This window comes from Erinaceus europaeus, chromosome 4 (genome assembly GCF_950295315.1).
Source record: "Erinaceus europaeus chromosome 4, mEriEur2.1, whole genome shotgun sequence".
Lineage (NCBI taxonomy): Eukaryota > Metazoa > Chordata > Mammalia > Eulipotyphla > Erinaceidae > Erinaceus > Erinaceus europaeus.
Window position 1 is genome coordinate 6,462,946 of NC_080165.1, and position 25,271 is coordinate 6,488,216.

The 25,271-nt window shown below is 41.9% G+C and overlaps 1 protein-coding gene across 1 annotated transcript in view; it reads left to right on the forward strand.

The window, feature by feature from the left end:
- The window catches only part of UTRN (utrophin), a 609,745-nt gene that overhangs the window by 261,716 nt on the left and 322,758 nt on the right, over positions 1–25,271 (forward strand). The window contains exons 36-44 of the mRNA XM_060190773.1: positions 1,896–2,024; positions 4,828–4,998; positions 7,033–7,191; positions 8,635–8,772; positions 9,727–9,918; positions 12,300–12,472; positions 16,939–17,089; positions 19,580–19,755; positions 24,953–25,019. Coding sequence (XP_060046756.1) covers positions 1,896–2,024; positions 4,828–4,998; positions 7,033–7,191; positions 8,635–8,772; positions 9,727–9,918; positions 12,300–12,472; positions 16,939–17,089; positions 19,580–19,755; positions 24,953–25,019 — 1,356 coding nt within the window. The remainder of the gene's footprint in view (positions 1–1,895; positions 2,025–4,827; positions 4,999–7,032; positions 7,192–8,634; positions 8,773–9,726; positions 9,919–12,299; positions 12,473–16,938; positions 17,090–19,579; positions 19,756–24,952; positions 25,020–25,271) is intronic.

The following is a 25,271-nucleotide window of genomic DNA, read 5'->3' on the forward strand; positions in this document are numbered from 1 at the left end:
CAATGACCCTGGGTCCATGCTCCCAGAGGGATAAAGAATAGGAAAGCTATCAGGGGAGGGGATGGGATACGGAGTTCTGGTGGTGGGAATTGTGTGGAGTTGTACCTCCTCTTATCCTATGGTTTAGTCAGTATTTCCTTTTTATAAATAAATAATAAGAAAAAGTGGAGGAGGAATAGCACTTTGGTGGAGAGTGAAATTTCCCATGCCTGCTTCTCTCTCTCTCCCCCTCTCCCTCTCCCTCTCTCTCTCCTTCCTCCCTCCCTCCCTCCCTCCCTCCCTCCCTTTTGTCTCCCATCCTTCCTTCCTCCCTCACTTCCATAGATCTCTTCTGATAGTTGCTTTTGTTACCTTTGGATAAATCCCCAAGTGAGAAATTGCTGGGTCATGGAGAACACTCCCAGTGTGCTGAGAAATCTTCAGACCGTTTTCCACAAGGGTTAGACCAGTTTACACTTCCACCAACAGTGCAGCAATGTCTCTTCCCCCAGCATCCTCTCCAACATTTGGTATTCCTGCCCTTTCTTTTTTAAAATTTTTGTATTTATTTATTGATTGGATAGAGACAATCAGAAATCGACAGGGAAGGGAGGGATAGAGAGGGTGAGAGACAGACACCTGCAGCACTGCTTCACCACTTGTGAAGCTTTTCCCCTGCAGGTGGGGACTGGGGGCTCGAACCCAGGTCCTTGCGTATTGTAACATGTGCGCTCAACCAGGTGCACCACCCCCCAGCCCCATTCCTGCCCTTTCTAATGTAGGAAATTCTCGCAGGTATAAAGTGCTATCTCACTGTGGTCTTGACGTGCATTCCTCTGATACAGTGACTTTCTTCTGTAAGTTGTTAGAAATTGTATCTGTAGGAGAAATTGAGATTATTTTTAATACAACAATGAGGAATTCTAGAAGCCAAAAGTTGAAAGAAACTTTCACTTTTTATTCCTCTTTATTTTATTGAGATCTAAATTAAATAAATTAAAATTGCTTACTTGTAGCTATCTGTATTATTTACTTATGCACTTACTTTCTGGGAAATGACTTAGGTGGAAGGTACAGATAATTCTCAAAATTCAATTTGCTTTTGAGGATCTTTTAAATTTCTAATCCTATTGTTTCAAATATGCATATTTTTACACTACTGATCATTACCATTTTCTTCTCTTTTTTAAATTTTTATTTATGAAAAGAAAACACTGACAAAAACCCATAGGATAAGAAGGATACAACTAGGGGCTGGGTGGTGGCGCACCTGGTTGAGCGCACATGTTACAGTGCACAAGGACCCAGGTTCAAGCCTGCAGGAGGATTGCTTTGCAAGTGGTGAAAGAGTGTTGCAGGTGTCTCTCTGTCTCTCCCTGTCTATCAACCCCTTCCCTCTCAATTTCTGGCTGTCTCTATCCAGTAAATAAAGATAATAAAAAAGATTAAAAAAACAAACAAACATAAGGGTACAACTCCACATAGTTCCCACCACCAGATCTCCATATCCCATCCCCTCCCCTGATAGCTTTCCTATTCTTTATCCCACTGGGAGTATGGACCCAGGGTAATTAAGGGTTGCAGAAGATAGAAGGTCTGGCTTCTGTAATTGCTTCCCTGCTGAACATGGGCGTTGACAGGTCGATGGGCCCTTAGGAATATGACTAAAATAGGCCTACTAACTATCTACAAAACAGAGATCCCCCCAAATCTTCATCTGCACTATTCCAGCCTTTAGGCTCATGATTAGTCAACAATTTGTCTGGCTTTATGTGTTAACTCTTCTTTCAGTCACCAGGTTCCAGATGCTACCATGATTATCACTATTTTTAAAAATGTTTTTTGGGGGAGATGAATGACCTACAGTCCACGGTAATACATACTCTGATAACAACATCTTATTGATCCCTCTCTAGGTCCGGCAGAACCAGCTGGAAATCTTCGATGGAAATGTCGCTCACATAAGTACTTGGCTCTATCAAGCGGAAGCTCTGCTGGATGAGATTGAAAAGAAGCCTGCCAGCAAACAGGAGGAAATCGTGAAGGTAGCAAGGGCAGAGCTGCAGACGTAGCACGTGCAGTCAGGGAGACTTTTCCCATGGCCGTTCCTCTCATGGAAGGCTCTGCACACACGTCATCCTGTGCAGTCGATCATGAACATTTTTGATTAAGCGCGCTTTACTGAGAGGCCTGAATGTGGTCCTTCCTGGAAACACACAATTTGCTTGTTAGCTTTTATTTTGGTGGGAGAAAACGAGGTCTTGAATAGCCTTAGAAGTGAACATCTTGGGAGCTGGGCAGTAGCGCAGTGGGTTAAACATACGTGGCACAAAATGCAAGGACCTGCCTAAGGATCCCAGTTCGAGCCCCTGGCTCCCCACATGCAGGGAAGTAGCTTCACAAGCAGTGAAGCAGGTCTGCAGGTGTCTGTCTTTCTCTCTCCCTCTCTGTATTCCCCTCCTCTTTCCATTTCTCTGTGTCCTATCCAACAACAACAATAACAATGACAACAATAACAACTACAACAAGCGCAACAAAATGGGGAAAATGGCCTCCAGGAGCAGTGGATTTGTAGTGCAGGCACCGAGCCCCAGTGATAACACTGGAGGCAAAAAAATAAAAATAAAAAGAAGTGAACATCTCTTAATTACTATGTGCCAAAAGCTAACGGCAATCCCCCAGACACTTACTTACCTTCTTTTTATTATTTTTTAATTTTATTTATTTTCCCTTTTGTTGCCCTTGTTGTCTTTTTATTGTTGTTGTAGTTATTGTTGTTGTTATTGATGTCATTGTTGTTGGATAGGACAGAGAGAAATGGAGAGAGGAGGGGAAGACAGAGGGAGGAGAGAAAGACAGACACCTGCAGACCTGCTTCACCGCCTGTGAAGCGACTCCCCTGCAGGTGGGGAGCCGGGGGCTCGAACCGGGATCCTTCCGCCTGTCCTTGAGCCAGTCCTTGCGCTTTGCGCCACGTGCACTTAACCCACTGCGCTACCACCCGACTCCCTTTTATTTTTTAATACTGATCTAGTTTTATGACCAAAGCACAGGAAGTGTACTGGAGGACCACTCCGTTGTAGCATGTGGTTGTGACCAGAATTGAACCTGGGGCTTCTGGGGTCTCAGGTATGCAGGTCCTGTGCTCCATCTCTGAGGTATCTCCCTGACACTAAACACCATTAAACCTACGTTTAATGAATGTTAATAATGGTTCACACCATTTACAAGATTATCTAGTGATGGATCCACAACACACTCAGCACCGGAGTTCTGTGCCCTCCCCAGCCCACTTTCCAAGTAACGACCTTAGTCCCCACAGAGTCGGAGAGACAGGGTAGCTACTCTCATTGACTTGACTTTTTTCAAGGCCATGTGTTTGAACTCCCAACATTCCAGATGTGAGGGAAAACATCAGTCTTTCACTCCCTTTCTTACTTTGTGAAACATAATCACTTCCAGTTCTATCACTTTTGCTCTAGTGAACACATCCCATCTTTTTTTTTCTTCTTTTTTTCAACATTTTACTTATTTATTAATGAGAAGTATAGGAGGAGAGAGAAAGAGAACCAGACATCACTGTGGTACTTGTGTTGCCTGGGACTGAATGTAGGACCTCATGCTTGAGAGTCCAGCACTTTATCTACTGCACCAGCTCCTGGGCGACTATCCCATATCTTCTTGGACTAGTCATCTGTGAATGGAAATTTAGGCAGCATTCGTGTCAGGCTGCGTTGCGGGGGAAAGAGAAGAGACCAGGAACTCATGGCAGAGCGTGAACGCAAATCTTTATTCACAAGGACGCCCCGGAGTTGAGTGCGGGCCCTGCGGGTTTAGGCTACATGGAGCTAGCAAAATGGCCACCTCCCGCTATGCCCACCAGCCTTCTCCAGGTTGAAATGTGGAAGAGAAAAAAGAGGGAAACTGGAACAGCAGCGGGTTTTATAGGGTAAAAACCGGAAGTGGCAAGTTGGAAATGGAAATGGCTGGAGAAGGGGGTGGAGAGAGGCAAAAGGCATGCTGGGAAGGTGGAAGCATCCTTAGCAACTGTTGCGATGGTTTTAACTGAATTAGCAATACCCTGAGGGGATAACGTGGTGGGGATCTTTCAGCAAAACAATGATTATGTAAGCAGAGCAGGGGGGGCTGGCTTTAAGGCCCAATACATTCACACATTGGCTGTTGTGAATAAGGCAGCTGTGAACACAGGGATGTATGCATCCTTTCAAATTAGTGTTTGCATGTCCCTTGGGTAAATGCCTAAGAGTGATATTGCTGGATCATCAAGTAGTTCTGTTTTTTAATTGTTTAAGGACTATCCGTACAGTTTTCTAAGGGAGCAGCAAGGGTTCATTAAATATATGTGCCCTGCCTTCTTTATCTAGGGCTGTTAGTGGGCTTTTCTCAGTCGTTTGCTTGGTAACTGTGAACAAAGTAACTGAACGTTAAGTGCGCATATGCCCTTTCCAGTCAATATGTTTATGTCTTTCAGATAGGCATCTTAAAATGGGATTGTAGGGTCATAATGTATTTACATTGTTTTTTGTTTAAAGGCCTCCACATTTTCTAGACAATTTTTAAAATATGATTTACTTATTTATTTACTGTAGGATAGAGACAGTCAGAGATGGAGAGTGGAGAGAGAGATAGAGAGAGGGGATGAGACAGAGAGACACCTACAGACCTGCCTCACCACTTGTGAAGCTTTCCCTTTGAAGGTGGGGGTTGGTGGGGCTTGAACCTGGTTCCTTGCGCTCTTTAACTTTTGGCTCCTAACAATTTTTACTCTGAATTAGTATTGCATTTTAATTTGGTCTTCTAATTATTTCTTTTTTCTTTTACAATCAGCGGCTCTTATCTGAGCTGGGTGATGTCAACCTTGAGGTTGAAAACGTCCGTGAAGAGGCTGTTGTTTTAATGAGAGCTCCTGGAGGCTCAAGCAGGGAGCTTGTAGAACCAAAATTAGCTGAACTGAATAGAAACTTTGAAAAGGTGTCTCAGCATATCAAAAGTGCCGAAGTGAGTATTTAACTTTTAGGTTGTAGGTCTCAGGTTGCTTGTGCTACTTAACCTGTGATCCATTTAGCATAATTTTAGTGTGTATACAATTTTCTATTACATAATGCTGCAACTTCAATTTTTTAAAAATATTTTATTTATTTTCTCTTTTGTTGCCCTTGTTTCTTATTGTTGTTGTAGTTATTATTGTTGTTATTGATGTCGTCATTGTTGGCTAGGACAGAGAGAAATGGAGAGAGGAGGGGAAGACAGAGAGGGGGAGAGAAAAATAGACACCTGCAGACCTGCAGACCTGCTTCACTGCTTGTGAAGCGACTCCCCTGCAGGTGGGGATCCTTATGCTGGTCTTTGTGCTTCGCGCCACGTGTGCTTAACCCACTGTGCTACCACCAGACTCCCTTCAATTTTTATTTTGCTGTTATAAATACCGGTTAAAATAATACTAGGCATGCCTATTTACTCATCTCTTAATATATCCCTAGGGTCATGTCTAAGAATTCATTGCATTTTTTTTCAAAATTAAAAGTAAATTTAAAATGTGCATATTAAAGATGTCAAGTTCTGCTTTCTAAAAATCCTGTAGCAAGGTTGCATCTGTTGAAAGGTTGCATCTGTTTGGAATTTGTCGTCTCTCCATGCTTCCCTGACACTGCATGTTATATTCCTGAGTTTAATTTTTTTCTTTTTTTTACTCCAGGGTTTTTTCTGGGGTTTGGTGCCTGCACCACAAATCCACTGCTCCTAGAGGCTGCTTTTTTCCCTTTTGTTGCCCTTGTTGTTTTATTGTTATTGTGGTTATTATTATTGTTATTGCTGTCGTCATTGTTGGATAGGACAGAGAGAAATGGAAAGAGGAGAGGAAGACAGAGAGGGGGAGAGAAAGACAGACACCTGCAGACCTGCTTCACCGCCTGGGATCCTTATGATGATCCTTGTACTTCGCACCATGTGCACTTAACCCGCTACGCTACCGCCCGACTCCCTCCTGAGTTTAATTTTTAAGTTACATTAAATTCAGTCAATAAGTATCAGTTTTTTCTAGTTTGTCTGAAACGACTTCACTGAGATCTGTGTGTTTCTTTGAACTTTGGCCACCAAAGTGGCCTCTGCTGGAGAAAGTTAACTGGAAGCTTTCTTAGAGAGGCACCGAGACTAGGTAGTGATTTCCCTGCCTTCTGTGACAGTGGGGCTGGCCTTTGGATTCTTGCACTATTTCCCATGGTGTGCACCTGTGGTCTCTTAATCCCTGGCAAAGCACACCAGGTAGTCACTGATGAAGTCACCTTCTTCACCTCCTCTTGGATGAAACTTGAAGGAATCATGTGAAGTGAGATCAGCCAGAAAGAGAAGGATGGATAAGGGATGACCTCGGTCACGAGCAGAAGTTAAGGAACAAGAACAGAAAGGAGAAACACTAAGTGCAACTTGGACTGGGTTTTGTGTATTCACTAAAATAAAAGAAGGTAGGGCTGGGGGTGCGGAGGAGGGGATTTTCAGGTCCTGGTGCCTGACGGTGGAGGTGGACCTAGACCAGAGGTGGGGGTGTTTTGCCGAAAATTGAGGCTTTTTCTACATGTACCAACAACTGTATTGACTGAAAACCATTAATCCCTCCAATGAAAAAATACTTAAAAGAAAAAGAAGGAAAGAAATTGAAAAGAAAAGAAAACAAAACGGAAGGGGCCACATGGCAAACTCAGGTGCCAAGCTCCCATGCACAGGGCCTGACTTCTAGCCCTGGTCTCCGCCTGTAGGGTTAAGCTTCACAAGTGCTTAAGCTGTGCTGAAGGTTTCTCTCTCTCTCTCTCTCTCTCTCTCTCTCTCTACTTTTCTATCTTTCCCTTTCATCTCAATAAATAAATGACAAAACAGAATATTTTTTAAAAAGACAGTGCCTAGTTCAGAGAAGTTGCAAATTGGTAAAGTGACCACTGTACCAGTGAGGTTAAGTTCAGTAAGTGCCAGTTCTTCATCTGACACAGTATTCCTCCAGTCATGCCAAAATCATTTCACATAACACTCCTTCTTCTGCAGTTGCTGATGGAACAGGAACCTTTGTCATATCCATGTGCAGTGCCTGAAGCACCTAGTACTTATGAGCCTTCCTCTGACTTGCAAAAATTAGAGAGTGACATAGAAGACGTGTTAAGAGTCTCAGAAAAACACTTGGAATCCAGCCATGAAGATGAACAGGTTTGTTCAAGGAGATGGAACATTAATGATAGTGACAGGATCAGAGAGCTCCTTTTCCAGGTGGGAACTTGTCTTATTATATCAGACCAGGTTCAAATCTGCTACCTTGTGGGTGGGCTGTGACCTCGTGGGAAGCTTTGGTGCTGTGGTCTCTCTTTTTCTTCTTCTTTTCCCTTCCCTCTCCCTCTCCCTCTCCCTCTCCCTCTCCCTCTCCCTCTCCCTCTCCCTCTCTTCCTCTTCCTCTCCCTCTCCCTCTCCCTCTCCCTCTCCCTCTCCCTCTCCCTCTCCCTCTCCCTCTCCCTCTCCCTCTCCCTCTGTCTCTCCCCTCTCCCTCTCCCTCTCCCCTCTCCCTCTCCCTCTCCCTCTCCCTCTCCCTCTGTCTTTCCCTCTCCCTCTCCCTCTCCCTCTGCCTCTCCCTCTCCCTCTCCCTCTGCCTCTGCCTCTGCCTCTCCCTCTCCCTCTCCCTCTCCCCTCCTCCTCCCTCTCCCTCTCCCTCTCCCTCTCCCTCTCCCTCTCCCTCTCCCCTCCCTCTCCCTCTCCCCTCCTCCTCCCTCTCCCTCTCCTCTCCCTCTCCTCTCCCTCTCCCTCTCCTCTCCCCTCCCTCTCCCTCTCCCTCTCCCTCTCCCTCTCCCTCTCCCTCTCCCTCTCCTCTCCCCTCCCTCTCCCTCTCCCCTCCCTCTCCCTCTCCCTCTCCTCTCCTCTCTTCTCTTCTCTCTTTCTCTCCCTCACTCCCTCTCTTCTCCTCTCCTCTCCTGTCCTCTCCTCTCCTCCTCCTCCTTCTTCTCTCTCTCTCTCTCTCCCTCCCTCCCTCTCTCCTTCTCTCTCCTTCTCTCTCCTCTCTCTCCTCTCTCTCCCCCTCCCTCTCTCTCTTTTTACCAGAGCACTGCTCAGCTATGGCATATGGTGGTGCGGGGGACCTTGGAGCCTCAGGCAGGAGAGTCTCTTTGCAGAACCATTATGCTATCTCCATCAGCCCTCGCTTTCTCTGACTGTATCTTTATCTGAATGAATTAGTTTGATGTCCTCGTTTTTCTTTTCTGCTAATTATATTTTTACATCAATGGCATATTCTCCGGTAACTTCCATGTCATGACAGAATAAATTCATGTGTGATTTTCTGGTGAGTATTTGTGTAATATTGGTCAGGAGATTTGGTGAGCACCTGGGACTTAAGCAGTGTTTAGGAAAGACATTTTTTTTCCACTAAAGGTAGTGTAATTTTGGGACTACCTAGATTCTGCTAATCTGGCCTTCTCTGTAAGATATTTCAGCTTCAGAGCTTAAATATTTAGAGACATACATGGGTTCCTTATTGTGTGTCATTCAGCTTTACATATGTTGACTCATTTGAGGCTCCCACTGAGTGGCTGACAGTCATGTGTCCTCTGGTTTTTGTCTTTGAATCATTATCATTATTATTTTTTTTTTCCTTAAAACATTCAGATGGACGAGGAAAGAGCTCAGATTCAGGAGGTTCTACAAAGAGGAGAGCAAATGTTACATCAGCCAGTGGAGGAAAATAGGAAAGAATATATCCGTTTGCAGTTAGTCCTTCTACACACAAGATTCGACAAAGTCGAGGTGTTGTCATGACAGTCTCTGTGTTCCTTTAAAGCAGCTGACTCAGCTTTAATCATTTCCTCACGAAGCAAAGGAAATTTATTTTTTTCTACTTGATAGGTACTTTTACATGGCACTGATTAAAAAAAACATAAATCATTAGCCTTTTATGCTGTTTAATAGCAGGCTACCAATAAAAATCGGAATAGAGATTGCTAAAGGTTTCTATTAACATGCAGGTACAAATTTACATAAGAAAATTAAAATACTTTTTCGTTTTTTATCAGTATTGTTCAGCTCTTCCTATTAGTGATCTCTTTTTTAAAAAGTCTGGGATGTCTTTACAGAAAATTATTAGTGATTTAATAGTGATTAACAAGATTGTAAGATAACAGGGGTATAAATCTATACAGTTTCCACCACCAGAGTTCCCTATCCCCTCCCCTCTACTGGAAGCTTCCCTATTCTTTACTCCTATGGGAGTATGGACCAAAATCCTTTTTGGGACGCAGAAGGTGGGAGTTCTGGCTTCTGTAGTTGCTTTGCTGTCGGACTTGGGAGTTGACAGGTGGATCCACACCCCCAGCCTGTCTCTCTCTTTCCCTAGTGGGGGCAGGGCTCTGGGGAGGTGGGGTTTCAGGGCACATTGGTGAGGTTGTCTGCCCAGGGAGGTGAGGATAGCTTCATGGTCACATTTGCAACTTAATGCCTGAAAGGAAGTAAGATATAAAGCTTGACAAATTATTTAATAAACAGGAACCCAAAGGTAGGAATAGAACAGATGAAACTAGTGGTCTTCCTATGGGAAGAAGCTAGGAAGTCTGTTTCAGGTATATTCCAAGGGGCCCATGACTTCAGTATTTTTGCCTGAGCCTAACAGCTTAACATGTAGGGGGACTGAAAGTATTGTCTGGGAAGATGGTGTTAAGAGTCGAGAATTGGACAAGAAAGCTGTTGTTTCTACCGTCTTTACAGGCAGTCTCTACTCAGCAGAGGAAGACAGATCAACTTAGTTCTGGAATTCCGTCATCACTTCTTCCTACAGATTATCTGGTTGAAATTAACAAAGTGTTACTTTCTGTGGATGCTGTTGAGCTGTTACTTAATACTCCAGAGCTGAGCACTGTTGTCTGTGAAGATTTCTCTTTTCAGGAAGATTCTCTAAAGGTAAGTAAATCTCTATGCACCATGTGTGAGTAGTTGCAGTTAATGTGGAAGTAACACTTGGAAAATGTGTCATTGGGGGTGCCAGGCGGCGGTGCCCTGGGCTAAGCACATGTAGTATTAAGTGCAAGGACCTGTGCAAGGATCCTGGTTCGAGCCCTAGCTCCCCATCTGCAGGGCAGTTTCTTCAGCGACATCTTCACAAGTCTAGCTTTCTCTCACCCTCTCTGTCTTCCCTTCCTCTCTCTCAGTTTCTCTCTGTCCTGCCCAATTAAACAGAAAGAAAAAAAAATGACCGCCAGGAGCAGTGGACCAAGTGCTAGTGACAACACTGGAGGAAAAAGAAGAAAAAGAAAAGTGTGTCAGTGTGCCTACTTAGATGACCTGTCACTCTGAAATTTGTGCCGAGATATTAAAAACATTTATGAATAAGATGCCTTTTCCTATTGTCACCAGTGGATAGTATCAAAATTTATAAGTTTGGACTTTAAGGGATGAACTGAATATAATATATACTGACATTAATTGTTGGGCATCAATTAATAATGAAGCAACAATAATAATGAAGCATCAATTAATGAAGCAACATCAGTAATCTCTACAGTGTTATAATGAAGTGTCACTCTAGCAAAAATATCTGGATTTTTGAGCCTACGCAGTTACCAGTTATTTGTAATATCAGAACCCTTAAAATCAGGCTCATAAAAAGCTAAAATATAATTTAATACCTTTATTGCTACTTTATCTTCTGGAGTCTCAGCGGTTTTTAATGTCAGCATTTACTATGCCAGGTATAAAGATTTTTAAATTGGGCAGTTCTTTCAATATGGAAGAGTGTATGGGTGGTCTTTTAGTTAGGGATCTAGGAGTTGGTAATTTATTATCAAAACTACTCAATATCATTAATGTCTTTTTGTATAAGTTGATTTTCCTATTAAAAATTTGAATAAAGCAGCTCACTTGTTAGCTCATTTCTGTAATTTACATTGCCATTATTGTAAATTTGGAAGTGTAAATAGGGGAGTAGGGCTGTAGCACAGCAGGTTAAGCGCAGGTGGCGCAAAGCGCAAGGACTGGCTAAGAGAGCTGGCTCCCAACCTGCAGGGGAGTCGCTTCACAAGCTGTGAAGGCAGGTCTGCAGGTATCTAACTTTCTCTCCCCCTCTCTGTCTTCCCCTCCTCTCTCCATTTCTCTCTGTCCTATCCAACAACGACGACAACAATAACTACAACAATAAAAAAAAACAAGGGCAACAAAAGGGAATAAATAAATTCATTAAAAAAATAAAGTGTAAATAATTCCAGATTCAAATACTTTTTTTAAAAATATTTATTTTATTTATTTATTCCCTTTTGTTGCCCTTTTTTTTATTATTGTTGTAGTTATTATTGTTGTTGTCGTTGCTGGATAGGACTGAGAGAAATGGAGAGAGGAGGGGAAGACAGAGAGGAGGAGAGAAAGACAGACACCTGCAGACCTGCTTCACCGCCTGTGAAGCGACTCCCCTGCAGGTGGGGAGCCGGGGTTGGAACCGGGATCCTTATGCCGGTCCTTGTGCTTTGCGCCACCTGCGCTTAACCCGCTGCGCTACAGCCCGACTCCCTCAAATACTTTTTAATAGAACTTTTTTAGCTTTTTATATGTTCTATACAAATAACACTTGGAGATTGTGGGGATTTTTTTTCTGTCATTAAGATATCATATAGAATTTGTCACACTTAGGTCAGGGCGTGGTCACTATTATCGTTTTTGTTCTTGTTGGTGGAGATTGACTGTTGGCAGCAGGCATTTTCAAATGGACAGAAAAAGAAAGACACTGCACCACCCAAACCCCCAATGCAGTGGAAGCTGAGCTCAGAGCTGACTCCCTGCAGGGCAAAGCACTCACTCTGTCCAGATGAGCTAGATTTTTTTTTTTCAGCCTAGGAGTATTATTTATTTAAGTTTCCAGTTCTGATGACATACTTACAATGCTTCATTACACTTTTAAAAAATATTTATTTCCTTTTTGTTGCCCTTGTTGTTTTTATAGTTGTTGTGGTTATTATTGCTGTTGATGTTGTTCGTTGTTGGATAGGACAGAGAGAAATGGAGAGAGGAGGGGAAGACAGAGAGGGGGAGAGAAAGACAGACACCTGCAGTCCTGCTTCACTGCCTGTGAAGCGACTCCCCTGCAGGTGGGGAGCCCGGGGGCTCAAACCGGGATCCTCACACCGGTCCTTGCGCTTTGTGCCACGTGCGCTTAACCCGCTGCACTACTGCCCGACTCCTGCTTCATTACATTTTAAATGATCATTTCAGAATATAAATATTTGGCCATCTGTGAGTCCATGCTTTTTATTTCTCTTTCTGGACTTTGTTACTGTCTGACCATATATTTACAGAATACCAAAGACCAGCTGGACAAACTTGGAGAGCAGATTACGGGTCTTCATGAAAAACAGCCGGATGTCATTCTTGAAGCTTCCGGCCCTGAAGCTATTCAGATCCGGGACACACTTTCTCAGTTGAATGCAAAATGGGACAGAGTTAACAGAATGTACAATGAACAAAAAAGGTAGGTGTAAATTTAATTAGTGCTTAATTTTATTAAAACGTCTTTAAGTGTAGGGCTCATGAAGAAGGTTGCATAGGAGTGAAGATTAATGAGACTATATGACATCCACTTAGTCAGTACTCCCTAGGGAGTACTGGTGAGGGTGTTTCCTGCGGAGGAAACACATTCTCTTCATCTGCACATCAGTTTAAAAAGCATCTTCAACATCCAATGGCCCTTTTCTTTTGAAGATTTTTTAAATATCTTTCTGTACTTACTGGATAGAGGTAGCCAGAGACATTTCAAAAGTTGGAATTGGTGTTTGTTACTTTATTATTTCACATTACTAAAATCAGTAGCAGGGGGCCAGGCAGTGGCGCACCTGGTTAAGCGCACACGTTACAGTGCGCAAGGACCCAGGTTCAAGCCCCTGGAGCCCAACTGCAGGGGAAAAGCTTCATGAGTGGTAAAGCAGGGCTGCAGGTGTCTCTCTGTCTCTCTCCATCTCAATTTGTGTTTGTGTCTATCCAATAATAAACAAATACAGGTTTTTTTTAAAAAAAACCTAAAATCAGTAGCAGTGCCTGTCTTCATGTCTCCTGTTGTATCCCAATGAGCTCTGATTTTTGGCAAAATTTCTTAGATGTTGCTTCCCTTTGGGAAGTTGGCAAATAACAACTGCATTTAAAAACATTATTTTCTGGAAGAAGAAAAACATGTGACTGAGTGATGTGAAAGGTTAGATAACATTTGATTCTGTGGAATCACTAACACTCTTTCATTTTGACAGAGTCAGAGAGAAAGAATGCCAAAGTCTGGACCATTTCACTATCTCTGGAGTTCTTTTTGTCTAAGATTTTATTTATAAAATGGAAATATTATCGAGACTATAGGATAAAAGGGGTACATTTCCATTCAGTGCCCACCCCCAGAGTTCCCTATCGAATCCCCTCCCTTAATAGCTTCCCTAGTCTTTATTCCTCTGGGAGTATGGACCCAGGATCATTATGGGGACTGATTTCTTTTGTGTGTGTCACTCTTTTTTAAAAAAAATATTTATTTATTCATCTTCCCTTTGTTTTTGCTCTTGTTTTATTGTTGTAGTTATTAGTGTTGTTGTTATTGATGTCTTGGTTGTTGGATAGAACAGAGAGAAATGGAGAGAGGAGGGGGAGACAGGGGGAGAGAAAGACAGACACCTGCAGACCTGCTTCACCACCTGTGAAGTGACTCCCCTGCAGGTGAGGAGCTGAAAGGATTGAACTGGGATCCTCTCACCGGTCCTTGTGCTTTGTGCCACCTGCGCTTAACCTGCTGCACTACCACCCGACGTGTGTGTCACTCTTATGTTGGACACTGAATGAACTTGGAGCCTCACACATGCAAGTTAGGCACCCTACCACTGGGCAGCTTCTCTGGTCCCCTTATATCTTTATGATATGACATTTTAATAGAGTCATTCATTCATTCATTTGTAAGAATGAGAGGAGGAAGAAAGAGACAAAGAAAACCAAAGCACTTCTCTGTCTCCTGACTCTGGATGCTGTGCTAGCAGGCCAAGCATTCTACTTGCTACATCATCTCCTGGGCCACTGCTGTGACAGAAACTTTTATGCCTATTGGTAAAACATCTCAGATCTCTTCCAAACCATGAGTTCAAGCAAACAGGTAGAAGGATTTTAAAAAATATTTATTTATTTATTCCCTTTTGTTGCCCTTGTTTTATTGTTGTAGTTATGATTCTTGTTATTGATGTCAGCATTCTTGGATAGGACAGAGAGAAATGGAGAGAGGAGGGGGAGAGAAAGATTGACACTTGGAGACCTGCTTCACCGCCTGTGAAGCGATTCCCCTGCAGGCGGGGAGCCGGGGCCTCGAACCGGGATCCTTACACCGGTCAGGAATTTTTTAAGTGAATTAATTGTTAACGTACTGCGATTTGGACCTGCCTTCACATCTCCCTGTGAGAGGTGTCCGCACAGCTCTTTCTGCTCTACCACTTAACTCCCTTCCTAGTACCATGACTTGGACCTGGGGATCTTAATCCAGCAAGCTTTCCTTTCACGCTTATTTGATCTTACAGATATGAAAAAAACGTCGACATCCTACTTTATTTTATGTGTAAGGGGCTAGGTCAAGAGAGAAATTCCAAGAACTCTTAACTCTCTGCCTTACCTGTGCTTGTACGCACTTTCCTTCTGAACTGAGCTCAGGTGTGTGGGCCACTGTGCATCATGGGAAGACCACCTGTGGTGGTGGGAGTGGCCTGCAAACACCTTTCAGGGGGCGGGGGGGGGGGGGGGGGAGGTAATACTCTGTCCTCGGGAGACTGGGTGGTAGCACACATGATTCCCTGCGCAAAGGCCAGGATTCAACTCCTAGGTCCCGACCTGTGAGCAGGGGAGATGAAGAGATTAAGGAGCCGTGAAGCAGTGCTGCAGGTGCCTTCTGCCTTCTTCTCTTCCTCCCTTCCTTCCTTCCTTCCTTCCTTCCTTCCTTCCTTCCTTCCTTCCTTCCTCTCTTTCTTTCTTTCTTCAATCCTCCCTCCCTCCCTCCCTCCCTTTATTCCTTCTCGTCTCTCTCTCTCTTCCCCTCTGTCTCCCCCTTATCTCTAAACATCTCTCTGTTAAATCAAGTAAATTAATATGTGTGTATATATATATATATATATATATATATATATATATATATATGGAAAAGAAAGTGGCTGTCACCAGGAGTGGCAGGTTCCTCTGCAGGCACTGAGCCCCAGCAATAACCCTGCCAATAATCAAAAAAGAAAAATAAAAGAATCCTACTCAGGTGGTCTGGGAGGTGGCAGGCACAGTGATAAAGCTTTGGGCTCTCAAGCATGAGGTCCCGAGTTCGATTTCCGGCAGCACATGTGCCAGAGTGATGTCTGGTTCTTTCTTTCTCCTCCTATCTTTCTCATAAATAAATAAAATCTTAAAAAAAAAAAAAAAGAATCCTAGTCATGTAACAAAACCTGTCTTGTAAATCAGTACTTCCCCAACAAACCAATAAAAACACTACTAGGGGGAGTCGGGCTGTAGTGCAGTGGCTAAGCGCACGTGGCACAAAGCGCAAGGACCAGCATAAGGATCCCGGTTCAAGCCTTGGCTCCCCACCTGCAGGGGAGTCGCTTCACAAGTGGTGAAGCTGGTTTGCAGGTGTCTGTCTTTCTCTCCCCCTCTCTGTCTTCCCCTCCTCTCTCCATTTCTCTCTGTCCTATCCAACAACGACATCAATAACAACAACAATAATAACTACAACAAGGGCAACGAAAGGTAATAAATAAATACATAAATATTTTTAAAAAACCACTACTAGATTGTATCTACTAAATAAATCAAGTAGATATATTTCATTGAACTTATATTTAAAAAAATTTCTCCCAAAGAAAAAGACACTGTGTGTTCCTCAGCACTAACTAGCTCTCAGAGATAGTATGCCATCTTTCATAATGAGATACCACTGCGGACAGTGGGGGCTAAATGACAGAGAATGTTTTTTCCTTTGTTCTGAAAGCTGGAAGTCCAAGACCAGAGTACCCAGGGCTTGTTCATGTCCGATGAGATCTCTTCCTGGTTTAAAAACAGTGCCTTGCTGTGTCCTTACATGCATTTCCCCTGGTGTTTTCTCAGATGAATGTCTCTCTTGGTGTGTCTCCCATGAGCTTTATGGAACAAAGAGCCTACCCATATGATCTTGTTAAACTTTAATTACCTCTCCTTTTTAATTTTATTTATTTATTATTGGATAGAGACAGAAAGAAACTGGCAGGGGAAGAGGAGCCAGGGAGACACCAGCAGCCCTGCTGCACCACTCGTGAAGCCTTCCCCCTGCAGGTGGGGACCAGGGGCTTGAACCCGTGTCCTTGTGCACTGCAGTGTGTGCGTTTAGCCAGGTGTGCCACAGCCTGCCCCCTTTAATGATCTCTTTAAAGACTTACTTCCAAATGCACACTCAGGGTAAGAGCTTCAATGCTGGATTTTTTTTTTTTTTTCTGAGGTTAAGGGAAGGAGCATAGTTCATTCCATTCACAGATATAATGCAGTGCAAAGAAATTTTGAAATGTTCTGACCTTTTGGATTTTGTTCTGTTCACTTAGGGGTTTTGAGAGTCAAACACCTTATTTCCCCCTGGAGAGTCAGGTCATTAATCAGATTTTAAATTTCACTGGAATGGCAATGCTCCTAGTTTAAAGTTGGTTGGGTTCACATGCCCACAGCTAACCGGTGCACATAGGTAGTTGAGAGCCGGAATCTAGGCGGCAGGGTGTGCTCCTGGAACTATACACATTTCTCAGAGCAGCAGTCTAGGGGGGATCCACTGGGAGAACCAGTTTAGAGATGTGAGCTGTGAGTCCACTTATTTTGAGACTTTCTGTGTAATGAGATTCAAATTCCCTATTTAGAAAACAGATTTGCTTCTAGGCGGTCTTGTAAAGTTTCAAAACTGATTTTATTTGGTTTGTGACCTTCCAGTTATTTTGATAGAGCCGTGGAAGAATGGAGACAGTTCAATTGTGATCTTAATGACCTTACACAGTGGATGGCAGACGCGGGAGAGTTATTGGCAGACGCCTTTGCTCCAGATGGTGGCCTAGACTTGGAGAAAGCCAGGAGACATCAGCAGGTGAGTGTCTTCTGTCAGCAGATGGGTGAATGTGCTAGGAAAAAAAAAGGAGCTATTAATTCAGTTATGGCATCCTAGATAGGTTTGAGAAGTAGGGCTCCTGTATATTAATTTCTTTATAATTTTATAGACAAGTTATCATTTTTTGTTCCAGATCTTGTTTCCTGCCTCAAAGGGGAAAAGAAAATGGCTATGTACAATTTTAGATCAAAATTTAAAAACATTCAAATGAATTGTTTTTTTGTGAGTGGCTAATGGGAAAAGCAGTTTTATTTGGAAGATTTTGGATGCAAAATAGCATCTATAAAAATTTTGTACTGGGAGTCCGGCGGTAGCACAGCGGGTTAAGTGCATGTGGTGCGAAGTGCAAGGACCCGTGTAAGGATCCCGATGCGAGCCCCCGGCTCCCCACTTGCAGGGGAGTCGCTTCACAGGCGGTGAAGCAGGTCTGCAGGTGTCTGTCTTTCTCTCCCCCTCTCTGTCTTCCCCTCCTCTCTCCATTTCTCTCTGTCCTATCCAACAATGACGACATCAATAACAACAATAATGATAACTACAACAACAATAATAACTACAACAACAATAAAAACAAGGGCAACGAAAGGGAAAATAATAACTATAAAAAATTAGAAAAAAATTTGTACTATGTTATAGAGGGCAAGATATCTGCATACCTCACCTCTGTTTTCTCTGCACTTATCTACCTTATTTTTTCGTCCTGTCATTGGTAATCCGCATGAAGATAAATTTTTCTTGAACGATAATAGCACAGTTGCTCATGTAAAGTCTGATTCAATTGGGAAAATGCAACACCACGGCTAACTCAGTTCTGTTGGTAATGAAATGTCGTTAAACATAATGATCACTTGCATTCAAAATTTGTTTTGATAAAAATATTCCCTCCTTAATTAAATTTTTTCTTTTGCCTCCAGGGTTATTGCTGGGGCTCAGTGCCTGCACTATGAATCCACTGCTCCTGGAGGCTATTTTTTCCCTTTTGTTGCCTTTGTTGTGTATCGTTGTTATTATTGATATTGTTATTGCTGTCGTTGCTGTTGCATAGGGCAGAGAGAAATAGAGGGTGGAGGGGAAGACAGGGGGAGAGAAAGACAGACACCTGCAGACTTGCATCACTGCTTGTGAAGTGACCCCCCCTTCAGGTGGGGAGCCGGGGGCTTGAACAGGGATCCTTTTGCCCATCCTTGTGCTTTGTGCCATGTGCGCTTAACCAGCTACGCTAACACCTGGCCCCTTAATTAATTTCTTAACAATATATTTATGCTAACTGTTCCAGAGTCCTTGTAAACTGTTTCTATTTTTTCATTATGTGAACACATTTTTCACATTTCTTGTTAATGTGACCTTAAATTATATTTAAAAAAATACATTCCATAAAACTTTCCAAATTTGAAAATTAACATTTCTGTAATCTGACCTGAGCTTTACATATGTATGATGGATATAGGGATATACAAGGCAAATGTTTTTTGTTTTTTTTTTCCTCCAGGGTTGTTGCTGGGCTCGGTGCCTGCACCATGAATCCACCGCTCCTGGAGTCCATTTTTTCCCCCTTTTTTGTTGCCCTTGTTGTTGTAGCCTCATTGTGGTTATTATTATTGCCATTGTTGATGTTACTCATTGTTGGATAGGACAGAGAGAAATGGAGAGAAGAGGGGAAGACAGAGAGGGGGAGAGAAAGACAGACACCTGCAGACCTGCTTCACCACCTGTGAAGCGACTCCCCTGCAGGTGGGGAGCTGGGGGCTCGAACCGGGATCCCTACACCAGTCCTTGCGCTCTGCGCCACCTGCGGTTAACCCGCTGCTCTATTGCCCGACCCCCTACTTTTTAAAATATTTATTTATTTCTTCTCTTTTGTTGCCCTTGTTTTATTGTTGTAGTTGTTGTTGTTGATGTCGTCGTTGTTAGATAAGACAGAGAGAAATGGAGAGAGGAGGGGAAGACAGAGAGGGGGAGAGAAAGACAGACACCTGCAGACCTGCTGCACCGCCTGTGAAGCGACTCCCCTGCAGGTGGGGAGCCGGGGGCTCCAACCGGGATCTTTACGTTGGTCCTTGCGCTTTGCGCCACGTGCGCTTAACCCACTGCGCTACCGCCCGCCCTCTGGCAAATGTTTTTTTTTTAAGAGACACTTCTAAGCGCATGTTTGGAAGAAGATGAATCATGACTGATGTTTATGCTTGAATCTAGGCAGTTGATATTAGTTCATGTTATTACACTGTCCTCTTTCACTGTATTTTTACCTGATAATGTTCATGAAAATGGATTAAATTCCAAAATCGATTTCATTTAGTAGGTTCCTGGAAATGCAATTAAAGTATTTTTGAACATATCTTTCCTTGTGAATATAAAACGCCCTTCCAGAGTTTGTTGCTATGACATTTATTTGACAATGTTTCCCTGGGTGGGTTCACTGCACCCGAAGTTTAATTTGGTGGTGGAATTCATCTTGGGTTATATGTGCCTTAGGAACTGGAAGAGGGAATCAGAAGCCACCAGCACAATGTTGCAGCTCTGAACAGAACAGGAGAAGCGATCTTACAGAAACTCCCACCCACAGACGGAAGCTTCTTGAAAGATAAGCTGGCCAGCTTAAACCAACACTGGGATTTGGTGGTTGCGGAAGTAAAGGCTCGCAGGCAAAGGTGATCTAACTTAGATAAGCTAGATATTTCCCGCAGATCTTTTTTGGATACGATTGGACAGCTTCAAGGTTCTTTTATTTTCTGATTTTTCAGTAGGAGTTTATTGATCTTTAAGTCTCCAGCTGTTCATGTTTTGAGTTTTAGGGTTCTGGTCCTCATTATTATTTTTTTTTAGGTTGTCAGTAAAATCTCATGTTTTTTTTAAACTTACATACCATACATTTAAAAAATGTTGGTATCACTCATATTTCTGTTTGTTAAATTGCCGGCTGTATGGCAAGAATTTGAAATAGTGGAAGCACCACACTGAACTTTCTGACTGGACTTTCTTAATAATCTTCCTCACAGGATCATTCTTAGTGTTGCAGGACATGGTCCACTCATGGACAGCAGTACTTTGTGAGTAATGTAGTTCTTCACCTATACACTATAGTACACACATCATAGCATTATCATTTTATGTAGTGTCAGAGAATGAGTCCAAGATCTTTTATTTTTCTTTTTGTTTAATTTCATTATTGGGGAATTAATGTTTAACATTTGACAGTAAATACAATAGTTTGTATATGCATAACATTTCCCAGTTTTCCACATAACAAAACAACCCCCACTAGGTCCTCTGTCATCCTTTATGGACCTGTATTCTCCACCCACCCCAGAGACTTTTACTTTGGTGTAATACGCCAACTCCAGTTCTGGTTCTACTTGTGTTTTCTAGTCTTGTTTTTCAAATTCTGCCTGAGAGTGAGGTCATTCCCTATTCATCCTTCTGTTTATGACTTATTTCACTTGACATGACTTTTCCAAGGTCCATCCAAGATTGGCTGAAAATGGTGAAGTCCCCTTTTTAAAATAGCTGAGTAGTATTCCATAGTGTATATAGACCACAATTTGCTCAGCCACTCATCTGTGGTTGGACACCAGGTTTTGGCTATTACAAATTGTGCTGCTATGAACATATGTGTACACAGATCTTTTTGGATGGGTGTGTTGGGTTCCTTAGGATATATTCCCAGGAGAGGAATTGCAGGATCATAGGGTAGGTGCATTTCTAGCCTTCTGAGAGTTCTCCAGACTGTTCTCCACAGAGGCTGGACCAATTGACATTCCCACCAGCAGTGCAGGAGGGTTCCTTTGACCCCACAACCTCTCCATCATTTGCTGCTGTTACCTTTTCTGATGTGTGAGATTCTCACAGGAGTAAGTGGTATCTCATTGTTGTCTTGATTTGCATTTCTCTGACAATCAAAGGCTTGGAGCATTTTTTCATGTGTTTCTTGGCCTTTTGGATCTCTTCTGTGGTGACTATTCTGTCCATGTCCTCTCTCTATTTTTTGGATGGGGTTATTTGTATTCTTGTGGTTGAGTTTGGCAAGCTCTTTATATATTTTGGTTATTAGCCTCTTGTCTGTGGTATGGCATGTAAAGATCTTGTCTCATTCTGTGAGGGGTCTCTTGGTTTGGGTAGGGGTTTCTTTTGCTGTGCAGAAGCTTTTTAATTTGAGTTATTCCCATAGGTTTATGCCTGCCTTAATCTTCTTTGTAATTGGAGTTGTTTCATTGAAGGTGTTCTTAAAATTGATGCAGAAAAGAGTTCTGCCAATATTTTCCGCTAGGTATCTGATAGTTCGTGGTCTAACATCCAAGACCTTGATCCACTTGGAATTTGCTTTTGTATTTGGTGAAATATAGTGGTTCAGTTTCATTTTTCTGCATGTTTCAACCCATTGTTTCCAAAACCATTTGTTGAAGAGACTCTGCTTTCCCAATTTAATAGTCTGGGAACCTTTGTCAAGGATTAGATGTCCATAGGTGTGGGGCCTCACTTCTGGGCTCTTAATTCTACTCCACTGGTCAGTGTGTCTATTCATGTTCCAGTACCAAGCATTTTTTATGACAATGGACCCATAATGCAATTTGAGATCTGGGAGTGTGATGCCTCCAGTTCTGTTCTTTCTTCTCAAGATTGTTTTGGCAATTCTAGGTCTTTTCTGGTTCCAGATAAATATTTGTAGCATTTGTTCTATTCTCCTAAAAAATGTATTTGGGATCTTGATGGGGATAGCATTAAATTTATATATGGCTCTGGGCAGTATATTCATTTTGATGATGTTAATTCTTCCAACCCCTAAACATGGAATATCTTTCCACTTCTTTGTGTCTTTTTCTATTTCTTTGAGTAGTGACTCATAATTTTCAATATACAAGTCTTTCACATCTTTCATTAGGTTTACTCCTAGACATTTGATTGCTTTTGTTGCTATAGTAAAAGGAATTGATTTCTGGATTTCATCTTCTTCTAATTTATTGTTTGCATAGAGGAATGCCACAGACTTTTGAATGTTAATTTTGTAGCCTGACACCTTACTATATTGCCTATTTCCTAAAGCTTCTTGCTGGATTCGTTAGGTTATTTTATGTACACTCACATGTCATTTGCAAATAGGGAGAGTTTGACTTCTTCTCTTTCAATCTGTATCCCTTTAATTCCTTGCTCTGCCTGACTGCTGTGGAAAGAACTTCCAACACTATGTTGAATAGTATTGGTGATAGTGGGCATCCCTGTCTAGTACCTGATCTGAGGGGAAATGCTTCCAGTTTTTCATCATTGAGTATGATGTTGGCTGTAGGTTTGCTATAGATAGACTCCACTATCTTCAGGAATTTTCCACCTATTCCCATTTTTTGTAGTGTTTTGATCATAAAGGGATGTTGTATTTTGTCAAAGGCTTTCTATGCATCTATTAATATGACCATGTGATTTTTGGTCTTGCTTTTATTGATGTGGTGGATCACATTGATTGATTTATATATATTAAACCAACCTTGCATCCGTGGGATAAACCCCACTTGGACATGATGAACAATCTTTTTAATAGACTGCTGTGTTCGGTTAGCTAGAATTTGTTCAATATATTAGCATCTATGTTCATCAGAGATATTGGTCTGTAGTTTTCTTTTATGGTTGTGTCCCTGTCTGCTTTTGGTATCAAAGTGATGTTGGCTTTATAGAAGATGGAAGGGAGTATTCCAGTGTCTTCAATCTTCTGGAAGACTTTAAAAAGTAGAGGTATTAGTTCTTCTTTGAAGGTTTTGTAGAATTCATTTGTAAAATGATCTGGTCCAGGACTTTTATTATTGGGAAGGTTTCTGATAACTGTTTCAATTTCATTAGCTGTGATGGGCCTGTCCATATTATCTAGTTCCACCTTATTTAATTTTGGATGTTCATCGGTATCTAGGAAATTGTCCATTTCTTCCAGCTTCTCTAGCTTGGTGGCATATAGTTGTTCATAGAAGCCTCGCATGATATGTTGACTTTCTGTGGTATCTGTTGTGATGTCTCCTCTTTCATTTATGATCCAGTTTATTTGCGTCTTCTCTCTTTTTTGTTTTGTGAGTCTGGCGAAACGTTTCTCAATTTTGTTCCCTCTTTTGAAGAATGAACATTTCCTTTCGTTGAGCTTTTGTATGGTTTTCTTATTTTCAGTGTTATTGATTTCTGCCCTAACTTTAGTAATTTCTGTCCTCCTGGTTGCTTTAGGGTTCCTTTGTTCTTCTTCCTCTAGGTCTTTAAGATGTGCTATTAGGTTGTTTATGCGCTTTTTCTTGTTTCCTTATGTGTGCTTGTATGGCTATGAACTTCCCTCTCAGGACTGCCTTAGCTGTGTCCCAAATATTTTGATAGCTTGTGTCTTCATTTTCATTGAACTCTCGAAACATTTTGATTTCTTCCTTTATTTCCTCTTTGACCCAGTAGTTGTTAAGTAGTGTACTGTTGAGCTTCAACATGTTGGGAATACTACTAATCTTTTGTTGATTGTTAAGTGTTAGTTTAATTCCACTGTGGTTTAAGAAGATGCTTGGGATGCTTTAAATGCTCTTGAATTTGTTGATGCTGTCTTTGTGGCCTAACATATCGTCTCTCCTTGAGAATGATCCATGTGGGCTTGAGTGGAATGTGTATTCCAGTTTCTTGGGATGAATGACTCTGAAAATGTCCAATAGTTCTAGTTTATCCATCTCCTCATTTAGTTCCCTCATTTCTTTTTTTTTTAAATTTTTTAAATATTTATTCACTCCCTTTTTGTTGCCCTTGTTGTTTTATTGTTGTAGTTATTATTGTTGTCTGTATTCTTTGTTGGATAGAACAGAGAGAAATGGAGGGAGGAGGGGAAGACATAGAGGCGGAGAGAAAGATATATCTACCACCTGTGAAGCGACTCCCCTGCAGGTGAGAGCTCCCTCATTTCTTTATTGATTTTCTGCCTGGATGATCTGTCAAGTTGAGAGAGTGGGGTACTGATGTCCCCTACTATTACTGTGTTGCTGTTAGTATATTGCTGTAGCTCTTTCAGTAGAAGTTTGATGTATTTAGATGGCTTATCACTGGGTGCATAGATATTAATTATTGTCAAGTCCTCTTGTTGATCCTCTGAGCATTAAGTAGTGTTTATCCCTATCTTTAAAATTTTTAGTTATTTTAAAGTCTGTTGTGTCATATATGAGAATAGCTGTTCCTAATCTTTTTTGTGGACCATTGGCTTGTATGATGGTTTTTCATCCTTTCCCTTTGAGTCTGTGTTTGTCTTGTTGAGTTAGGTGGGTTTCCTGTAGACAGCATATTGTTGGGTTGTGTTTTTGATCCATCTTCCTACTCTGTGCCTTTTTATAGGTAAATTCTGGCCATTGACATTTATTGATATCAAAGACTGAAGATATTTTAAAGCCATTCTTGTAGATTTTTAGAGTGCTTTGATATATGTCCTATTTATGGTGGTCTGATTGTTTATAGGAGACCTTTCAGAACTTCTTTCAGGGCAGGCTTGGTGACAGTTGATTCTTTTAACTGTTGCTTGTCTGAGAAGGTTTTTATGCCTCCATCTAGTCTGAATGACAGTCTATCAAGATACAGTAGTCTTGGTTGAAAGCCTTTCTCATTGAGCACTTGATAGGTATCTTGCCATTCTCTTCTGGTCTGTAGTGTTTGTGTGGAGAACTCTGCTGCTAATCTTATGAGTTTTCTTCTGTAGGTGACGCTTTTTTTTTTTTTTCTCTTGCAGTCTTCAGGATCCTTTTTTTAATCCTTATTCCTTTCCATTCTAAATATGATGTGTCTTGGTATCTTTAAATCTGGGTTAATTCTGTAGGTATGCTGTGGGCTTCTTGAACCTTTATGTCTTTTGATATTGTCTAGACTAGAGAAGTTCTCAGCTTTTATGTCCGGAAGATTGCTTTCTTCCCATCCCTCTCTTTTTCCTCTGGTAAGCCAATAATGTGTATATTATTTCTTTTGAAGTCATCCCACCATAGTTCTCTGTTGTTGTTTTTAGTATCTCTTAATCTCATTTTGAGATCTCTTTCTTCATTTTGTGTTATCTCTAATTCATCCTCAATCTTGCTAATTCTGTCTATTCTCTCTCCCCTCTACTGTTTTCTGGAGTTCTTCTGTTTTGTTACCCTGTTCTGATACTGTTTTAGCTTGTTCAGCTAGTTGTGTTTTTAACTTAGCTAGT